Below are 16,696 nucleotides of genomic sequence, written 5' to 3'. Positions count from 1 at the left end.
ATTCTCTGTTGCATGTCTGATGTTTTTTTTTTCAGCACACACAGCTGCTGTAGTAAGTTTTTTCACCAAGTGTACCTAGTGCCAAATTTTGAGCTTCTGAGATCTCTTAAGAGACTTTAGACATTGGGATAGATTATTCTGATGGACCACATGCACGTGTGAATTTAAAATCTGTAACAAATGCAATGTAGGCAATAATTTTCACTTAATGTATTCTCTGGATACACATTATATTTAATAGTGGTCTATTAGGAAGTTATTTCATTCCATTAGCATGTTCCATAGCTCCATAAAAAAGCCTGGGCCCTGGGTTAGTTAGGAGGTACTAGAAAGAAAATTGCATGCAGGATTTTGTCACAGGTGGCATTACTTCCAAGGAAAGGGAAAAGCTTATCACGAGCTGAGCTGGCTGATTCTTTAACTTTCCTCTGTCCATGTTGAGAGATCAGGTTAGGTGGAATGCTTAAATAGTCCAAACTTCTTTTCCAAGTCACTTGCATCCCACTGAGAGTTCACCCCCTGTCAAAAGTAATGTACACATTGGACAAAGCTGTCACTCTCTTTGGGTGCACTCAGTTTGGATTTGAGGGGAGCATTGTTGGAATAGTTAGAAGAATATGGCATTTAGGAATCCAAAATTATAAGGAGACTTTGGTGTATCATCCTCTAATGACAATCTCATTTCTTTTTGTGGTACTGGTTAGGGTCACAGTGTGGGAAGTTTATCCTACTTTGAACTGCTAAAATGACACCCTACAGAAAGAAAACTAAGGGGAAAAAAGAAGAAACAGAATTCAAACCTTCACATAGGGATAAATTGGACGTGTTAAAAAGGAAATTTAATGCCCAGATTTAAGAGTTTGTAATCCAGCTCTACTCAAAGAAAATAATAGTACAGTTAAAAGGGCTCTAGAGTTCCATTTGGCTGTGAGCTTATTTTTTGTCTTTTTTTTTTATCTCCAGAACTTAATACAGTGTCTGGCAGATTGGTGGTTATTACTGTTGCTGAGTTGTTTCTGACTCTTTGTGACCCAAAGAGAGTAATAGTTTTGTCCAATGCATACATTTACAGTGAGCAATAAATTACTTTTGACAGGGAATGAGCTTTTGGTGGGATGAAAGAGACTTGGAAAATGAGTTTGGACTATGTAAGTATTTGAGGTTTTTCTTGGCAAAGATGGTAGAGTGATTTGCAACTTTGTCACACAGCTAGTAAGTGTCTGAGATTGGATTTGAACTCAGGTCTTCCTTACGTCAGTCCTGATACTTTATCTCCCGTACCACTTATCTGTCCTGCTGGTCAATAGTAGGTACCTATTAGATGTTTATTGACTGAGTTTAGATTCTCTTTACTACCTACATTTATTATTTTCTATGAATCTCAATTTCCTCATCTGCAAAACAGTGATGATATTCAGACAGATATTCTCTGTCTCACCAAATTTTTGTAAAGAAAGCTGTTTGAGGTCTCCTGCTCATTTTTCTACTTTTTTCTTCCTGTTCTCTTATCTATCAGTTGAGGTTCTTCTCTGTTCTTGGGGTAGAGGATTTGCTGTTCTAGGCTTATAGAGTCCTCTTTCTTGCTACTTTTGGTAGGTACAGCTACCTTTGTTTCCCATGATGTGTCTGTCAAGGAGGTAGACCTGTTTGTTTGCTTTGTGGAGGCTTGTAGCTATTTTGCCTGGCTAGATTCAGCTCTTTGTGTTCCTTCTTCCCTTGTTGTTTCTGGGCTGGGCTACCTGTTGGGCTGGGTCCAAGTTTTGCCAGTTCTCACGATTATTATGGTGCCTGGGCTACTCTGTCTTCTTACGCCAGTGAGGGCCAATGAATTGTGTTCCTCTTAATTCTCTTTGTTTTGAGGTAATTTAGTTTCTTTCTTTCTTTCTTTTTTCTTTTTTTTTTTTTGGTGTATTTGGAAGGATCTGGGAAGCAGAGTATCCTTTACCCTGCCATCTTAGTTCCTAACATGCCACTCCATTGGCGAATATTTTGAAGGAGGAGAGGGACTTGGAGATTTCTATTCCTCCCTCATTACTTCATCACAGGGAAAGTGGATCTTAGGGAAGATTAGGGAAGGACTGACCTACCCTCCTTTTAAATGCCTTCCAGAGAGCGTTCTTGATTATGAGGATTTGAACAAAAGGCAAAATGTCCCAGCCTAGTCTAGATCTCAGAAGGCCAAGGGACTTAGGGACAATGAATTACTTCCTATAGAAATATTACTAATAAATAATACAATTCAATATTAATTTTCCTTAGATGTTTTTTAAAAAAGGGTCCTTCTCTCCTCCACATGGGAAGACCATTTAACCAGATGCTAAAATGGATTTTCACAGAAGAATATGAAAAGCAGTTTTTCAAAAAGACCATTTGGATATGATGTAACTTTAATCCTTTCAGGTCACACTGAATTTGCAAGATGATTTATTGGTAGTTGAAGCATGAAACTCTTTGAATATATTGCACAAACCCAGTGGTCTCTCTGAGTAAGGAGGCTTCCATTATGGGCCAAGCGCTAAGCTTGTTCCCAACTGCAATATTAGTACCTTGGTAATGATGTTTGGAGTTTACCCAATTGGGATCTATCACAATCACTTAATGCTTATTTTAAAACTAACAGCATTTTCATGCCTCCTCCACTCTAGTCATTTTTCAGTTGCATTTCATTAGCTTCATCTTAATTGTTTCATGGGGGATTCTTTGTCCTTCTCAACAACTTTGGAACCTCTTTGATGTGTATTAAATGAGATGTACAAAACTATAGCCATATGCTAGAAAATATGAAAATGATTCTTTGGGGTTATGCACTATAAAAACATGCCTTTTTTTGAAGTGTACTTTCCCCTTATTCAAGATAAAAACAGCACAGTTTCATGGCAGCAGTTCTTAAACTGTCTCCTCTTAGCTATGCTTTGTCTCTAAAGTCCTCTATTCAACTTTCTTGTTTCTTGATCACTCTGCAGAGTTTTGACACTGTGGACCACTCCTTCCTACTCAGTATGCTTTACTCTTTTAGCTTTAATGGTGCCATAGTCTCCTGGTTCACCTACCTCCCTAAACTTCCATCATTTTCATTGATTCTCCTAGCTTTTAAATATGTGAGCTATGCCCCAAAGATCTGTCCTTGGTTCTTCTCTGACCTTTCCCACTGCAATATGATTTTCTCCCATTATTAAAAAAACTGCTTCTGTGCAAATGACTTCCAAATCTCCATCTCTATCCTTCCTTCTTTTAAGCTCTAGACTCCTACTTCTAACTATTGGCAGAGTAACCCCACCTTAAATTCCACTTCAAGTCTAACATCTAAAAACTCCTAAATAATGTTCTTCCTTCTTATAAATAAGTTCCTTCTCTTTTCACCATTTCTGCCTAGGGAACCACCATTCAAGATGTTTGTAACTTTGGCCATGCTTCTTGGTTGTCTTTCATTTCCTGTATCTAGTCAATTATCAAGCCCTGATGATATTACTTCTGAAATTTCTCTTACAACTTTCCCCTCTTCTCTACTACCATTCCCTTCCTCCAACCCTATCATCATTATAACCCACCTGGACCATAAAGTGTTTCCAGATCTTCTAGCCCTCATGTTCCCTTGGATTAATGATATTTTATACCTCTGCACAGCAGCAGTATAAACAATCACAGTTTCAAAATCTTCAGTGAGTGACTGTTGCCTGTCAAATCAAGTTAATGTTTTTTTTTGTCTGACCTTCAGTCAATCAATCAATAAAAATTTATTAAATGTCTGCTATTTGCCAAACACTGTGCTAAATACTCCAAACCTTTCAATTTCCAGTCTTATTTCCCAGTATACCTTCCATTTAACATCACCGAAATACTCTTTTCCCTCAAGTATACTCACTTTCTTTGTCCCTTTCTCCCTCCTCTGTACATCACCCACCTTCCAGGGCTGTTGTGAGGATCAAATGAGATCCTATTTTTAAAAGGTGATTAGTATGATACCTGGCACATAGTTTGTACTTTATAAATGGTTATTCCTTCCCCTTCTCCTTCTTCCATCACCTTGTTTTTCCTTTTGCCTGGAATATCATCCCTTTTACCAAGAAGAAGTCTTCTCCTGTTGAATTTCTGGGTATATTTTAAGCTCAATTCAGATAATTCCCATTCCAGAGCTCATTTAGGCAGTTCAGTATCATAGAATGCTGGACTTAGAGTCAGGAAGATGTGAATTCAAGCTCTGCCTCAGACAAGTTTACTTACCTGGGTGACCCTGGACAAGTAATTTCACCTCTCTTAGACTAATTAAAAAAATAAATTAAAAAAATTTAAGTAAAAAAATTAAATGAGGCTAATAATAGTAGCTAGTTTCATGGGTATATATATGTTTATATTCAATGTGTAAGATATGTGATTATATAATTAAATAGGCATGATATATACATACACGTGTATTTAGCACATTGCAAACCTCAAACTTTCTATAAATATTACACATTATCATTATTAAATTTCTTGCTCTGACAGTGACCTCTGGCACCATTCTAGACAGTAAACATTTACTCTATTTAATATTGTCCAATCACTCAGTAAGGCACCATATTTTCTTTAGCTGCCATCTGATCATTGTTTGGTTATTAGTTCATAAACATTGAGGTAGATGTGCTCACCTCCATACTGACTTTTGTGTAGCAGAAAAACATTTTTGTGAAGCACTATAGTTCTTATCTTAAGGGAAACTAAGAGATGTATCCTCAAATTAGATTTCTATTTTGCTAACTCCTTATTTAATAGACCCTACTTTGGCTCAGTGTGGTCTTATGTTGGAATTATATTGGCTTTTTTCACATTTTCATATTTGGGGATGATTAATATTTATTAGGTCATGTCTCCTGTAGCTATATGTTACTCCTCTCCAGTCTTCTCTCATTAAAATCTCATCCATATTTTTTCTTTTTTTCTTTAAGAATAAACACTAAATAGGAAATAATCCCTCTCCAAAAAAGTCAATAAAACAGACTCTATGAGTGTTGTGGTTTTAATACTCTAGAAGACTCCAAAAAAAACCCAAACTCACCATATTTCTTGGGACATGAGCCAGCTTCCAGGTCCCTGGTCAATCAGCCTTGCTACAGAGAAATGAATTTTGAGTTTCATCCCTGTGTTTTATTGTTGCCTTAGGTTAACTATAATTATTGTTTGTTGTTTGTGCAGCTGCTGAAACTAAAGTCTCAAACTTAAACTTTGGGTCTATACTTCTGCCGTGTTTTCATGTTTCATCCATAGCAGTGGCAGTCAGGCATGACGACTGGTTTGCAAAAGTATACTGGGAACTTTTCTACAATTGAAAATTTTTTTCACCATTTCAGAAATAGAAAAATCCCCTGCTTTTCCTTAATTTCATGGATCCCATAGTTTTGTAGGAGGGGCACGACACAGATGGCAGATCTCCTTCAAAAAAAAATATATATATATATATATAATCATCCTAGGTTTTGAAATGGTTTGAAATTTATCTTTTTTTTTGAGTTTCTTTAGTTTCTAAAAGAATTGAGGCACATAGCAAAGCAATGAAAACATCAGCCACAATATTAGTCAGTTTAAAAATATGGCATAGATGTGCCCATAACATGGAATTCCAAATGATCACAAATTTTAATTTTAATTTCCCCAATTTCTTTTGAGTGAACATGGCTGCTTCTGTAGCAATAAGAGAAATTCCCTAGTTAAGAAATAGCATTAGTAAAGATGATGATAGCTGCCGCTTATGTCCCTCTTTATGGTTTTGCACAGAGCTTTATGTGAGGATGTTCAAATTAGATCAAATGATGTAACTTTGTAAAGTGCTTAGCATAGTGCCTGGCACATAGGAGATGTTTAATCAGTGCTTGCCTTCCCCATTACCTCCAGTAGAAATGATGAGGAAATGGGGTGGTGGAAGGTATGATTGTTCCATTTTAGAATTTGGGTTAGAGGAGAAAAAAATCTAGAGACAATCTGGAACGTATCCTAGATTTGAAGGTACAAGATTTAAATGATTCAGAGAAAGGATAAATATCATTCCATGGATTAAAACAAAACAAAAAAGTTTTTATGCACATACAGATCTATAGACACATCTATGTATACGTATATAGATATGTAATGTGCCAAAAAACAGTCTTATATAGCAGATAGAGAGCCAGTCTTTGATTAGAATCAAACCCCATTTCTGTCCCATCCTGGCTCTGTGACCCTAGGCAAGTCTCTTAATTTCTCAGTGTTCTCTAAAACTATAACTTATAGAGAAGATGACAACTTTCAGTGGAAGCAAGAGTTTTTTCAACAGAGAGTTCTCTATCAGTGAAATAATAGATCCTGTCATTGTCCTTTTCTATAAGAAGAGACTAAAAGAAACATTATGACTTTTCCTTAAGGTGGATGGGATAATGAAAATGAGTAATATGCAAAAGGAAGGAGAAGGATCTTTACAATGGAAAAGATAGTACAAAAGATAAACTAATTCGGCATAAATACAAAAGATAAAGAGATATTGAAAGAGCACCCATATTCCCTTAATAAGATCAAGTCTTCTTGCCTAATTTAAAGACATTTGAGACAAAAAATGTTGCCAGTGAGATCAATGAGTCATTGTTTGTGATCTCTCAAAGATCATGAAGAAGAGGAGAAATACTCCAGGAATGAAAGAGGACTAATATTCTTCCAGTTTTTACATAAGTGAAGGGAATGAAGTTGCCTAACCATAGATAGATCAATAAAGTTGATTTTTTTTCGTGGCAAAATTCTAGAAAATATTATTAAAGGGATGTTTTATAAACATTTAGATGAAGAAATAGTGATCACAAAGGGCCAGCCTAATACCATCAAGAAAATATCATCTCAATTTAACCATATTTCCTTTTTTTGGGAAGAGTTAATAATCCAGAAGATAAGGGGGTAGCTAAATGACACAGTGGACAGAACACCAGGGAGTCAGCATGATTTACCTTCCTGAGTTCAAATCTGGGCTCAAATACTTAATAGCTGTGTAACCCCTGGGCAAATTTAATCCAGCCTTTTTTGCCTTAGTTTCTTCATCTGTAAAATGTGCTTGAGAAGGAAATGGCAAACCATGTTAGAATTTTTGCCAAGAAAACCCCAAATGGGGTCATAGAGAGTTGGACATGACTGAAAATGACTGAACAACAATAGTATGTGTATATCTGTCTATATCTAATTATCTAAGCTTTGAGAGCTTTAAACTAAACTAAGATTTTTTGAATGCTCTGTATTTTATTTGCTTGTATATAATATACAAGCATATATATATATATATATACATATATATATATATATATATACATACATTCCTCTTTCTCTAATTGTTGAAGGAACCCTTTTACATTTTTAGGACTTTTTAATATATATTCTTAAAGCNATATATATATATACACATACATTCCTCTTTCTCTAATTGTTGAAGGAACCCTTTTACATTTTTAGGACTTTTTAATATATATTCTTAAAGCGAAAAGATTTTATGGTCAGTTATTATTTATCTCTATTCTTAAAATGAAAAGATTTTAATGATATGCTTTATATACTAATTTAAAATTTGGTTATTGATGGTAAAATATAATTTTCCAAGGTTCTAGATATGGTCTTTCAATAACTTCTTAATGCGATAGTCTTTGTCATTTTATTCTTAGTGGTATGTCTGGTCATTTAAAAATAATTTATGACAATGCTGACATATAGATTATTAGAATGATTGGAAAAAAATCTCTAACCACGTAAGCTTAATATCCTGATCATCTGGAGAACACATTAATGAGCGGTAATTTTCTCATGATTAAACTGCTTTAAAGTATTCATGCTCTCATATTTCACCAGAATGAACTTGCCACTTATAAAATATTCATTATTAACAACACCCCAGAATTACATTTGTCTATTGCTTCTTATAAAACTGTACACAATAAATCAACACATTAACTCTACTTCATTTACCAAACTTATGTTAAAGTATGGTCTGATGTCATGGACCACCATCAGTTGAATCCATAACATCTGTATCACTAATGTGCCATTTCATCGTTAAGAACATGAATGTGAAAGACAACAAATGCCTCGTTGTAGGCACTGAATATGTGCTTCTGAACACACATATCGATGCCCCAAATTCCTTCACACTACACCCCTCCTCTGCCCAACTATTTCAAGACTTCATCTACTGAGATTTATGGCATATATGCATATATATGTGTACACACACACACACACACACACACACACACACACACACACCCCAAGGGTTTCCAAATGTTGGCTTGTTGATTCTAGAATCATAGAATCTCACAATGATAAGGAGCCTCACGTCTTCTTGTCTAACATATACCTACAGATTTTCCATTATCTTTGATAAGTTATCAACTCTTGCTTATATATTTCCACTAGGGGGAATTTGCCTCTCTCTGAGTCATTCCATTCCACTTTGGTATTATTCTCACTTTTAGGAAGTTTTTCTTATATGGGTCAGAACTCTGTCTCTTAGCAACTTCCACTCGTTATTCTTCGTCCAACAAATGAAACTACAGAAGACAATTTAAAAGCAGGCATGTTCTAATCAGTACAGAATATTGGGTGGGGGGGGACTATTTCTTACTTTTTTTGGATGCTTTTCTATTTTTGCAGCCCAATATGAATCTTAGTTGGAGGCTCTCTCAGTATTGACTCCAATTTTAGTTTTCAGCCCTCCATGTCTCCAGATCTTTTTTGAATGCACTACTGTTTTACTAGGTCTCTCCCATCTTGTATACATGGATATGAGGAATTTAAAAATATTTCTAGCATTTTTAGCATTGTCAGTTTGCTTAAATGTCATATTTATGCTCTATCTACATAAAAATCAGACTTTCAGGTGATTACTCTGCACCATTATTGGGAAAACATGGACAAGAAATGCATACGATTAGAAAACCTAAAATTGTTGTAATCTACATCAATAAAGAAAATATTTGAGACTGATAAAACTGAAGATACATCGGAAATTTAATTAAAATAAACTTGAAATTTACCCCTATTAAATTTTACCTTCAATTATTAATTGAGTAAGTGCTTCCTCTATGCTGGATACTGTGCTAGGCTCTATAAGTACAAATGCAAACATTTAATAGTTCCTGCCCATAATAAGCTTAAAGTATTCTAAGGTATATGTTTGTGTGGGAGGGTGGAGTTTGAAATACAATATATTTATAGGTAAGTAAATTCTAGATATGTAGAGAATAAATACATTTGGATGTGGTGGCACAAACATGTGCTCCCTCCTACAGGGGAAGGCTGAAATTGCTGCATCACTTGGGTTTGAGAATTCTGAATTCCACTATGGCTAAAACCAATCCAATGTCTGTATCATTTGGCAATAATATGATGAGCCCCCAGGAGTGGAGGGTCATCAGAGTGCCTAAGGAAGGTGAACCAACCCAGGTCAGAAAAATGGAGCAGACAAAAGCTTCCTTGCCAACCAGCATTGGGATTGGATACATGAATGGCCACTGCACTGCCAGCCTGAATGAGATAGGGACCCCAGGCTAGATAGAAAGAGTGGAAGGAAGGAAAGAAAGTAGGAAGGAAGAGAGGAAAGAAAGAAAGAAAAAAGAGCAAGAGAAGATACAGCAGGAGGAAAGAAGGAAGGGAGAAATGAAAGAAGAGATGGAGAGAGTGAAAAAAGAGAGGGAGGGAGGCAGGGACAAAAGGATTTCAGGGTGCAGAGGCAGAAAGAAATAACAACTGGAACAATCAGAAAAGGCTTGTTGGAAGAGATGGCACTGATGTATTTGATTTAGTTCAACATATTAGCCCATTAGGAATTTTTTTTTGAATCCTGAATATGTCTAGGGAGAAAATGCTAGCTCTCCTTTCCAGCCTGGTGTCATTTTCAGATCAGGAGTCCCTGTAGGACTCACACATGACATTCTGGAATACATTTATCATAATACAGTGTAAAACATCAATTTGAAGTTTGCTAAAGCTCTCAGAAAAATGGGGGAAAAGGGAGAGGTTAAGAATGTGTCAGTGGTGGCAGAATTTTTGTTTCTGAATTCTGTACTAGTTTCTCTTGAATTTGATGTCTTTCAGAGTAAGGACTGCATTTCTTGAATTTCATTATTTTTTCATAGCGAGGAGAATGGATGAACACAGGATGTCCCCATAGTCTTAGTGCAATTTTAAGATTTAATCACTTAAAATTGAGCAAAGATTTTTTTGGGGAACTCCTGTATATAAGCTGGGCAAACAATATAATTAATGAGATGGGGAGAGGGGATAAAAAGGTTGTGAGCTAAATGATCACTATTTTGATTTATTAAGTGGCAGGGGGGAGGGAAGACTATCTAGGAAAATTAAAAAATGTTTCTAGCATTTTGAGTAGTGTCAGTTTGCTTAGATGTCTTAGTTATATGATATCTCTATAAAATTCAAGCATCCAGGCATTTACTCTGTACAGTTTGTGAGAAAATAGACAAGAAATACTTAGGATGAGAATACCTGGAATCATTGCAGTCTACATCATTAATGAAATATTGGGACAGATGAAACTGAGGATTCTGCAAAGTATCCACGTAATTTAAGGAAAACTCCCACAAAATCAAAAGCACCTGCTTTTCCCCCCAGTCATTTATTACTTCCAGGAGACTGGTGTTCTCTATAAAGGACTTCTTTTAAAAGGAGCAGACTTATAATTGACTAAGACACTTCCCTCACTGTTAATAACTCTGGAATAGTAATCAACTAATCCATAGGTGTATCAGTGACTGGCAATTTTGAGAATGACCATTTATCATTTATTTGAGAATTGGATATAAAGTTATTCCCTGCTTCCTGATGGGCTGAATTCTACCCATTTCAAATCTCTCTAAAACTTCCTTTTAATCCAGTTAACATAATTTATGGCCTGACTTCTGTGTTTGTGTTTGGTTATACTAATCTGAAGAGAATATCTAAGTTTTGCCATTCTAGTAACACACGTCACCAAAACTGGCATTTCATCTCCAAAGCAGCTTTTATTGATGATTGCTGATTAAGAAGTCACCTGAGGACTCGGGAAGGATGTTTGGAAAACCTCTGTAATAATTTCTTTTGTCTGTGTGTTTACTATGCAGCCCCTGTACTTCCTGGGGCCTACCAACAAAGCCAGTCCCAAGGCTATGGGTATATGCATCAGACAAGTGTGTCATCCATGAGATCAATGCAACACTCGCCAAGTCTGGTAGGTATAGAATTGATAAATGCATAAATTTACTCATTGTTCTTTTTCTAATAGACATTAGCCCACTTTGGTCTTTAGTCGTGTCATACATGCACTGACTAAAAGAAAAATGCTAAATATCCCAGTTTGTTTGCTAATCTCAAATGAACTTAAATTGTGTAACCAAGAACTGGAACTTTGTCTGTTCTTATCTCAATCTTTTTACCCTTTACCTACTCTGATATTAAATACTCTAATATTAAATCTCTGAATTAGAAGAGTTCTAAGAGAGAAGACAACTTCCTATCCAATGCAGAAATGCTTTTACAGCATTTTTGAAATATGATCATGCAACTGCCTTTTTAGAGCACTTCCAGTGACTAACAGCCTATTATGGTTTCAAATTTAACAAGTGATTTAGATGCTTTCTTGTGCAGGGCATTATCTCTTTATGGGAGGGGGATAGAAGACTTAGAGAAGACATGACCCTTGCTCCTGGGGTACTTAGAGCTTGGTTGTTTGTTTTTTTTTGAAGCAGTCCATTTTTTAATATATTGAACCTGAAGTTCCTCTACACAGGATATATTTTGTCTAAATTAATGAAGGTGATATTGAGGTTAATTGACTGCCATTAAAATTAACCAACATTGGCAGCTAGGTGGTACAGAGTACTGGGCTTGGAATCAGGAAGACTTCATAAGTTTAAATCTGGCCTTAGACACCTACCAGCTGTGTGACTCTGGGTAAGTCACTTAACTCTGTTTGCCTGAGTTTCTTCATTTGTAAAATGGAGAAGGAAATGGCAAACCACTCCAGTATCTTTGCCAATCAAACCACAAATGGATTCAGGGAGAGTCAGACACAAATGAAAATAACCAACCAACAACAACCAAAGCATTAGACACTTAAAAAAAATTAGCCTTCAAAAAGAATAAAAATTTAAAACATTTAATATATTATGGATTCAACTATTTTTTTGCATGCAAAAAACCTTCATTGCCTCTATTACTGTGAGATAAGAACTTTTTGTATCTTGACATTAACTTTTCTTTCTTTCTTTTTTTAAACCTTTACCTTCCATCTTAGAATCAACACTATGTATTGGTTGCAAGGCAGAAGAGTGGTAAGGGCTAGGCACTGGAGGTTAACTGATCTGCCCCGGGTCACACAGCTAAGAAGTATTTGAGGCCAGATTTGAACCCAGGACCGCCTGTCTCCAGGCCTGTCTTTCAAAACACTGAGCCACTCAGCTGCTCCTGACACTAACTTTTCATAAGAATTCTCCTTGATGAACTTGAGCTCTAGATAGATGATATAAAATGAGATTGAGTAAAGCCCATGAACAGATTAAGTGAGACAAATGAGGTAGAAGAAGGATGTGGCACAGAACAATTTTCAGTTCAGACAGATGTGAGTTACAATGTGGAACCCTTAATTATTGTGAACCTCAGTTTCCTGACCTTTAGGGAAGGAGTGACGTCCATACTACTTATCTCATTGGGTAATGATACGTAAAGACTTCTGTAAATCTGAAGGTGTCTTAAGTGTCAATGGTTATTATAAAGGGATACATGAAGGGTTAATAGCATGAAAACAAACCTAAAAATAGTAAAAACAAAACAAAACAAAACAAAACCCCAAGCTGGCGTTTATAAGGTGCTTCAAGGCTTGCAAAGCAGTTTTCAAAAGCTAACTTTCTGGGCAATATAGATCTTTTGAATCTTGGTTATTTCTTTTTGGTTCTCAGTTGTGTTATTTGGTTCTTGGTTATGTTGTTTCTGCTACATTACTCTACCATCCCAAGAGTCAGTGTGGAAACACAAAGGACCTAATCCTGCAGAGTCTAGGAAGAATCCAGAGTGAAAAAGGGTTAAGGTAGAGAGAAAGACTCAGATGTGGATAGTGGTAGGTCCACTTAGGGATCCCCCTGAATACCCAGCCGGGTATTCTAACTTCCAGTTAGTCAGAGTGAAACAGAATCACTTTTTCTCACTGGGCCAGTTGTGCAAACGCCTTGGAAGCAATTGATATAAAAAACCAGTATCTCTTTTATTTTAAAAGGGGATACAGACTGAGGATCAGGATAAGGGGTCCCTAACTCTAAGGGATCTAGCTAATTACCCACAATCCTCTATGCCCCTCGCAAGAGGAAGCCTTCTGGTCTTCCAGCTAACTTAACAGGTCCTTGTTTCTATCTATGTGTTCCCCCAAACTGACTAAGCTACCTATCTATGATCCTCAGTAGTTGGTTAGATTTATTTCCCAAAATCTGTCCCTGAAAACTGTTATGAATAAACTCCAGTGGCTAAATTCACCCTGGTGGGGGGGGGGTCTGACCCCTGAGGTAAAATCTCAAAGCTGATCTGACAGGATTTTTTTTTTGGATAAAACCTTATGGAAAGCACAGAAGGTATGGTAGATCCTTTTCTAGATCTTTCCCAGTTAAGTAGAGTATCTCCAAAGATGAATTAGGTTTATACTCCTTTTCCCCAGTCAAGTTGAGTTAGATGAGCTCTGAAAAGCCTGCCTTTCTTCCACCATTCCAGGACAGAAAACTCCTAACCTCCTACAGGAAGTCACTCACTCTAGCACTTGTCACTTCCAAACTGTTCCTCCTCTGCCTTCTGCTTGCTAAAATCCTTTCCCTTGAGTTCCTACTATGTGCCTTAAAGACAGCCTTCCACTTCTCTTAAATCTTATCCTATCTCTATCTTTTCCCAAATACAATAGCTGCCTCCTTAGAGTTCACCCAGAGAATGGAAGACCAGGATTGTGAGTTCACATCATTTGGGCATCTGTTGAAGCAACTGGGGATACTTAGCCAGGACAGGAGAAATCCTAGGGGCAGAGGAAGCAGTGTTAGTGTGCTTGCCTAAATGCCTATTTCAGAAGGGTTGTCAAATGAAAGAGGAATTTGACTTGCCCTGATTAAATTCTAAAAGTAGACCTTGAAGCAGTGTTTGGGAATTACAAAGAGACAAACTGAAATTTGTTTCCAGGAACAAAACAAAACAAAACAAAACATCTAACCAAAACCAGAATGTGATACCCTGGGAGGCAGCCTGTGTGGTCCTTAAGCAGGAGCTCCTGGTACTGTGGAGGGGATTTCTGCTCAAGGCTCGGTTGGACTTGGTGCCCTCTCAAGTCCCTCTCACTGCTGATCTATGATTTTATGATCCCTCAGGGTCTGTGAGCACCACTAATGACTGTGATGGGGACAATGGAGATTCCATTTTTAGGCAAAACTCAATAATCTAATGGCAGAGACAGCAATGAATATAAAATTATTTTCTAGTCCCACAAATGTTATCTCAATGAATACATTTTAATACTAATAACAGTAACAACAATAAGTACTAGTACTTATATAGCACTTTAAGGTTCACAAAGCACTTTATATTATCTCATTTGGGAATGGGATAGAATTTATTTCCTTTTATATTTGGGGAGAATATGCATATCTTAAGGAGAAGGACTCCTGCCTCACCTATGCTGTTATTTTATTTTTATATTTTATTATTTTTTTCATATTTTATTAAGCTGGCAGTTGAGTTTAGATCATCTTATATAGTCTTTAAATCTTTAGCCCATAGCATCATGCTTGACAACTTGTAAGTTGCCAGTCAATGCCTGTTGAACTGAAATCTGGTTCTGTACTTTCTTTTATAACTGTTCAGGCTGACACTAGTAAAAAATCATGATAGCGCCCCAAGGTAATGTCACGTTTGCCAGGTGCTGAGTCTGCAAGTATTTACTCTCTGGCTTGGCCCAGCACAGAAATGGTTCTACCTCAAACTACTCCTCGGAGTACTTTCTTTCTCGGTTCGTTTAGATATCTTTAGAGATCCAGCGTGGCATACTAAATAAAGCACTAGATTTGGAGATGGGAAAATCTTATAGGTTCAGATTTTAACTGTGATACCTATGCTCTGTATATGAGAAATCAACTCTGTGAGATCTCAATTTCCTTATCTGTAAAATGTAAGGATTATAGTTGTAACGTCTAACCTGCAGATCATAATGAGGCTAATGTGAGATCATGTTTTTTAAGCTTTAGAGTTCTAGATATGTTATTATTAGTAGTATTAATGGGGATATGATAGTGATCTTATAGAAGTAACTTCCAGGAAAATGGACTATTACCAGGAAAAGTATTACTAAGAGAGATGATCCTCCATTTGCCAAGATTATACCATTGAGGAGATTAAAATTAATATGCAAAAGCTAGGTATCATATATTTAAAAGTTTATTTAATAATAATTTAAAGTATAAAAGTTACTAACTAAAGCCAGCCAGCTTGTGAAAGAAGAGAGGGAAAGGCAGAGTTTCAGAACTTATAAACCAACACATGAAGATGCAACCATACACAAAAGGAAAAGCATTGTGGGTAATACAGAAAGGAATTTGGGGTAAGGTAGTTTTAGGGGTTCAAGATTTTTCTAACTATACACCATCAAAGAGCAAGCTCTGGCAGGTTTTTTGGAGTGAGAAAAAAAAGCAAACCTTTAAATGCTAGCCTGGCAATGACTTGTGGTCCTGAGAAAGAAAAGACCTTTTGATGGTCATAGCAACTGATGAAGACCATCTACTAAAGGTGTGGAGAAGTGAAGGTGGGGTGAGAGTAATGTCCCCATTGGTGAAATCACTGGACTTTGGAAGTCCTGATATATTGCTAAGTAAAGAAAAATAACTTGTATTTACATACTGCATTAAAACTTATAAAGTACTTTATATATAGAAAGTGCTTTATAAGTTTTATATGTATATAATTTTGTATAACATGTATTATATAAATATATAATTTATATATGTTTTAATGCACTATATAAATAAGACTAAGGGAATATATATATATATGGTATTCCCAAAGTCTTAGAACTGTTTTAAGCTATTGAAGCTTGTTTATTGAAAAGTGTGTGTATGCTTGTGTGTCTGTGTGTGCATATATGTATAAAATTTCATTAGATAACAACTCTGTGAGGTTGGACCTTTTATGATGCTAATTTTATGGATAAGGAAACTGACTCTCAGAAAGATAAGGTAACTCATCTGTGGTCTCCTGAATGTATAAGTCCAGCTAATATTTGAACTAGAACTGCTCCTTGGCTCCAAAGTCTTTTGCTTTATCCATCCATGATGCTCACCCTTCATACTCAGAGAACATTCTTTCTTTTCCATTAACAGAGGACCTACCGAGCAATGTATGATTACAGTGCTCAAGACGAAGACGAAGTTTCCTTCAGGGATGGTGACTATATTGTCAACGTGCAACCCATTGATGATGGATGGATGTATGGCACTGTGCAGAGAACTGGGAAAACTGGAATGCTTCCAGCCAATTACATTGAGTTTGTTAACTAATTCTTTCTTCTCCTTCCCCTTTGAGCTTCATTCTAATGTATTCTAAAACCTAACCTTTTTAAAAAAAGATGGAAGATACTTTTAAGACCACCTATTAGCTATTTTATCACTGAGATAAGTCAGTCCTTAAATTGAAAAACAGACACACAGGT

The 16,696-nt window shown here is 36.3% G+C and overlaps 1 protein-coding gene across 3 annotated transcripts in view; it reads left to right on the top strand.

Annotated features, from left to right (window-relative positions):
• NEBL (nebulette) overlaps positions 1–16,544 on the top strand; it is a 463,434-nt gene extending 446,890 nt beyond the window's left edge. For all 3 annotated transcript variants that reach the window (XM_044679719.1, XM_044679718.1, XM_044679717.1), the window contains 2 exons: positions 11,097–11,203; positions 16,368–16,544. In XM_044679719.1, the coding sequence (XP_044535654.1) occupies positions 11,097–11,203; positions 16,368–16,544 (284 nt within the window). The remainder of the gene's footprint in view (positions 1–11,096; positions 11,204–16,367) is intronic.
• The last annotated feature ends 152 nt before the right edge of the window (positions 16,545–16,696 follow it).

Source organism: Gracilinanus agilis, chromosome 5 (genome assembly GCF_016433145.1).
Source record: "Gracilinanus agilis isolate LMUSP501 chromosome 5, AgileGrace, whole genome shotgun sequence".
NCBI lineage: Eukaryota > Metazoa > Chordata > Mammalia > Didelphimorphia > Didelphidae > Gracilinanus > Gracilinanus agilis.
Note: the sequence above shows the minus strand (reverse complement) of the source record. Positions and strands in the feature narration are given on the sequence as shown.